General features: G+C 46.0%; 1 protein-coding gene across 1 annotated transcript; it reads right to left on the reverse strand.

Moving 5' to 3' along the window:
* Nucleotides 1–2,790: 2,790 nt before the first annotated feature.
* On the reverse strand, nt 2,791–3,831 carry MOS (MOS proto-oncogene, serine/threonine kinase). The gene has a single exon (XM_017531822.2). It carries the CDS (start codon nt 3,829–3,831, stop codon nt 2,791–2,793), a length of 1,041 nt encoding a protein of 346 aa, XP_017387311.1.
* Between the last annotated feature and the right edge of the window lie 391 nt (nt 3,832–4,222).

Consider the following 4,222-nt stretch of genomic DNA (forward strand, 5'->3'; position numbering starts at 1 on the left):
CTTTCTTTTTTAGTCATATTACCACTTGAGACAACAAATTTTCCTCTACTTGTTTTTATCCCATAGGTTCCGATTTTGATTAACATTTTTTGAAACATAGTTGCTTGTTTTAAAGCTTTCAGATAAATGGAGCTTTATATTTTCTAATTTTGTTAAAATTTCAATTTTCTCTCTTATTTTTAGGCTTTGGATATTTGCTGTATTTTTGTTCCATTATTTGTCTGTATATAATTTTCTTAATCCTAGACAATATCTATTCACCACTTCTATGAGCAGCAATAGCCTTGACAGCTTGCATCCCTTCCCCTCTCCCCCACCGGAACTCTAGTCCATACCATTATCCTTCCTAATACTTATCTTTGCACTGTTAAGTGTGCCTTGACCTCTGACTTGATGTGTCCCTTTTAAAGAGCATACTTTGACTCTTAACTGCTACACAGGGAGCAGTCATGTGCCTGTTCTGCCTCCCATCAGGGTGGTTTTCCAACAACTCAGACTTCTTTCATCTGCTTGTTTCCTTCCAACATGGCATTTCTGTGGGTTTCTTCAGGCAGCCACAACCTTCTTTCTTTCCAAAGCAAACCGGGCCCAGGAGACTTCTGTGCCTGTCCAGTATTCCCTGCCCTACCCCCAGGGTGACCACTTCCTGTCCAGCTGCTGAGTTTTGCTGTCACTTTCTGAGCTCTGCGTGGTTGGATCCTCCTTAACACCTGCTGTTCCTTTTCTACCAACTCCTTTAACCTCAGCACTGTTTGATCTCAGTCCTGTTCTCAGATTTCTTCCCCAACATTTGCACTTCCCAGTGGGCTCCTCTTCCCTAGGGCACCTAATTTTGCAGGTCTCCCTGAGATCTGTCACTGCTGGGTCCGTTGGTCCCCACCACCCTGCCCTGACCCAGCCATCCCTGACCCTTTCTGCTTTCTTTCCTTAAGGCTCCATTCACTCTTTAGTCATCACATTTTGGAGTTTGTTTTTTCTCTCTTCTGGTTTCACTGATTATGGAGCCTACAGTGTTTATTTCCCCTTCTTTGCCTTGTCATTTCATGTGGTCTCCAGGTGAAGGAAAGACACCATTGTAATTTAAACTTACCAACATAAACTCCTATTGCCACAATAGTCAGCGAAGGGGACCAGGCACAGTGGCTCAAGCCTGTAATTCTAGCACTTTGTGAGGCTGAGGTGGGGGGGAGTCACTTGAGATCAGGAGTTCGAGCCTGGCCAACATGGTGAAACCCTGTATTTATTAAAAATACAAAAATTAGCAGGGTGTGGTGGTGATTGTCTATAATCCCAGCTACTTGGGAGGTGGATGTTTCAGTGAGCCAAAATCTTGCCACTGCACTCCATCCTGGGTGACAGAATGAGACTCGATCTCAAATAATAATAATCAGAGAAGGGAATTCTTTATCGTGTCAGTGATTTGTTCCCCCAACTACCTGGACAGTTAGCAGCACTTTTGTCAATGTTGCACATGGCCACAGAGAGCTCCCTTCTGCTTTTCTCCAGAGCAGTTCCAAACCATGATCTCACTACTCTGTAGACCCCCTACCATCCACCACTCAACAGAAAAAAACAGAAGTCCACAGATGTGTGCTTGTTCAGCCCCCTTTTCCTACTGTAAACGTCTATAATGCCAGTGTGCCCCCACCCTTGTTTCCCATCCTGGGAAGAGATGTCCTTTCTCTCCAAGATGACAGTCTCTTCCCCTAGGTACTATGCTTCATCCCTTCTACAAGTATGTAAACTTTCTCAATTATCTGTGCCTCTGGTGGCTCATTTTACAAGTAAAATTATTTCTTTCAACCTAAAACTAAATGAAACCAGATAAAAAATCTGAAAACATTTCTGTGTCTCCAACGCCCTTTTAAGGTTCCTCCTTCTTCCTCCTTAACAGTACATGCACAGCCTCTGCTTCAGGGCCTTGCCATTCCCTCTGCAGCCATTGCACCAGCCTTGCCTTCCACCTCCCACAGAAACTGCTGTTGCTAAAAGAAAGTCAAAGCTGTCCCCATGGCAAGATCCAATCACCTTCTCCTTTAAATCCCATATACCAGCACCCATTGGTTTGATGTCTGGAGTGGGCAATCTAGTTCCATTTGTCTGTTCTCTTCCATCAAAATGTTAAATTTCATGATTCCTCAGTGTTTTCATTTTTCCCTCACATCATATAATCTTTATCTTCTAATTCTGAGTCCAAATAACAGATAAAAGTGACCCAGTTTAGAAGTATTTTAGCAAAATGTTTCTACTCATTGCAATGCACAAAAATATTACAATAGGTCATTTATAATTCCTTTGAATGTAAAGGTTTATGACTTCTATGTGTGAAGGTCATTGCAAACAAGAAGTTTTACTGGGGAGAATAGTAGGAAAGCATTACTTATTTTAAAAAAGGTTTTACTGATTTGGTGTGGAAGCACCTACATCATTAATAGTTGGAATTTATGTGGTAGGTATGAAATATATATGGATTTATAGAAAATTTTTACATTTCTGCAGCAGAGTTCTGCGTTGGACAAATTGTTTTATCAATAATAAATTTGAATAAATGCAATACTAGCTATAAAAGGCAAAGAATATAAAGATATGAATTAATAAGATTAGTTATTAACAGTACTGAGACAACAGGTACTAGACTTGTAACTATGTGTCTTAGAAAAAGCATTGGAGGCTAAAATTCTTAGTAACTTTATTTTCTAAAACTCTATCCTACAAATATGTTTTCTTCGATATCTCAACTTCCTTAAAAAAAAAAAATAGACAAAAGCTTATCTTGACCCAGGTTTTCAGTCAGCCGAATTCAGCTTTCAAAGAAGTAAGATCCACCAAAAGCAGCCGCGCGCTTGGCCTCTGCGCCGCGCTGGGTCTCCAGCAGCGCTGGATGAGGTCCGCAAGGCGCTGTCCGGGGAGCGAGTCCACGAAGACGGCAGCGGAGAGGGACGGGCGCAGGTCGTAGGCCACCACCGCGTACAGTATGTGCTGCCGCTCCCCCGAATACGGCGCCTCCTTGGTAGTCATTTGCCAGAGAGTTATGGCAAAAGAATAAATGTCGGCTTTGGGCGTCACGCCCTCTCCTTTCAGGAGCTCCGGGGCGCGGTGGGTGTATGTGCCTCCTAGGGGGTAGAGGGGTGTCTGGAAGCACAGCAGATCTTCCAGCTTCGCAGAGCAACCGAAGTCACTAATTTTACAGACATCCTGCTCACTGATCAAGATGTTCGCGGGCTTCAGGTCCAAGTGCACAATGCTTTGCGAGTGGAGGAAGAGCAGGCCGTTCACGACATCTAGGGAGTACTTGAGACGCTTTCCCAAACTTAACTCTCCTCCAGTGCGCAAGTGAGGCTCCCCTGCGTCTCCCTCAGGGTGGCCGGCGGCGCCGTAGATGACTTGGTGTAAAGTGACGTTGCCACCGAACTCCATGATGATGGTCCCTAGACTGTCGGAGCCTGCGGGCGTGCGCGTGCTGGCAGCCACCACGCGCACGATGTTGTCGTGGCGCAGTCTTGCCACGTTGAGCTCAGCCCAGAAGCTCCGTCGGGATGCTAGTCGGTTCTTGCTGCACTTGTTCACTTGCTTTATGGCCACAGGAACACCGTGGTAAGTAGCCTTGTACACTGAGCCAAACCCTCCGGCTCCCAGCCTCTGCAGCAAGCACACCTGCTCCCAGTCAATGGAGCACCAGGCCAGCCGGCGGGGCAGCCGCGGGGCCCGAGGAGGAGTCGCCCCCAGAAGCAGCTTCGCAGGGAGCTCGGAGGGACTGCTGCAGGGCCGAGCGTCCACGGACGAGGAAAACTCGTTCGGGAGGTAGGGGCGTAGGGCCAGGGGCGAGGGCATCGCACTTTGTAGGGGGAACACCAGGGCCACTGGGGTGAATGAAAAGACCAGAAAAAACCGCGGGACTTTGGAAGCATGACTGACTACTCCTTCGCTCCACCCCGAGCCCTTTTCTCCTTTTCCTTCATTTGCTCCAAATGAGCTACATCTGTGCTGTCACTCAGCAAGAGTTTTTATCAGATGGAGGGAGAAACCGGAATGAAGCACAGCAATCCCGTTCAGATGAAAGCATTTCCCTTCCACACTTGAAGTGAATTCTTGTAAAAACAAGCCCTCTCCAGATAAACAGCACAGAACTGCCCCAGAACTCACCCCACTTTTACATTATTTCTTTAACTGTAATAAAACAAGATTTTTTCAGTTCTCATCGGCTGCACATTATCCGTCCTCA

The sequence above is a fragment of the Cebus imitator genome, unplaced genomic scaffold (genome assembly GCF_001604975.1).
Source record: "Cebus imitator isolate Cc_AM_T3 unplaced genomic scaffold, Cebus_imitator-1.0 Scaffold73, whole genome shotgun sequence".
Taxonomy (NCBI): Eukaryota; Metazoa; Chordata; class Mammalia; order Primates; family Cebidae; genus Cebus; species Cebus imitator.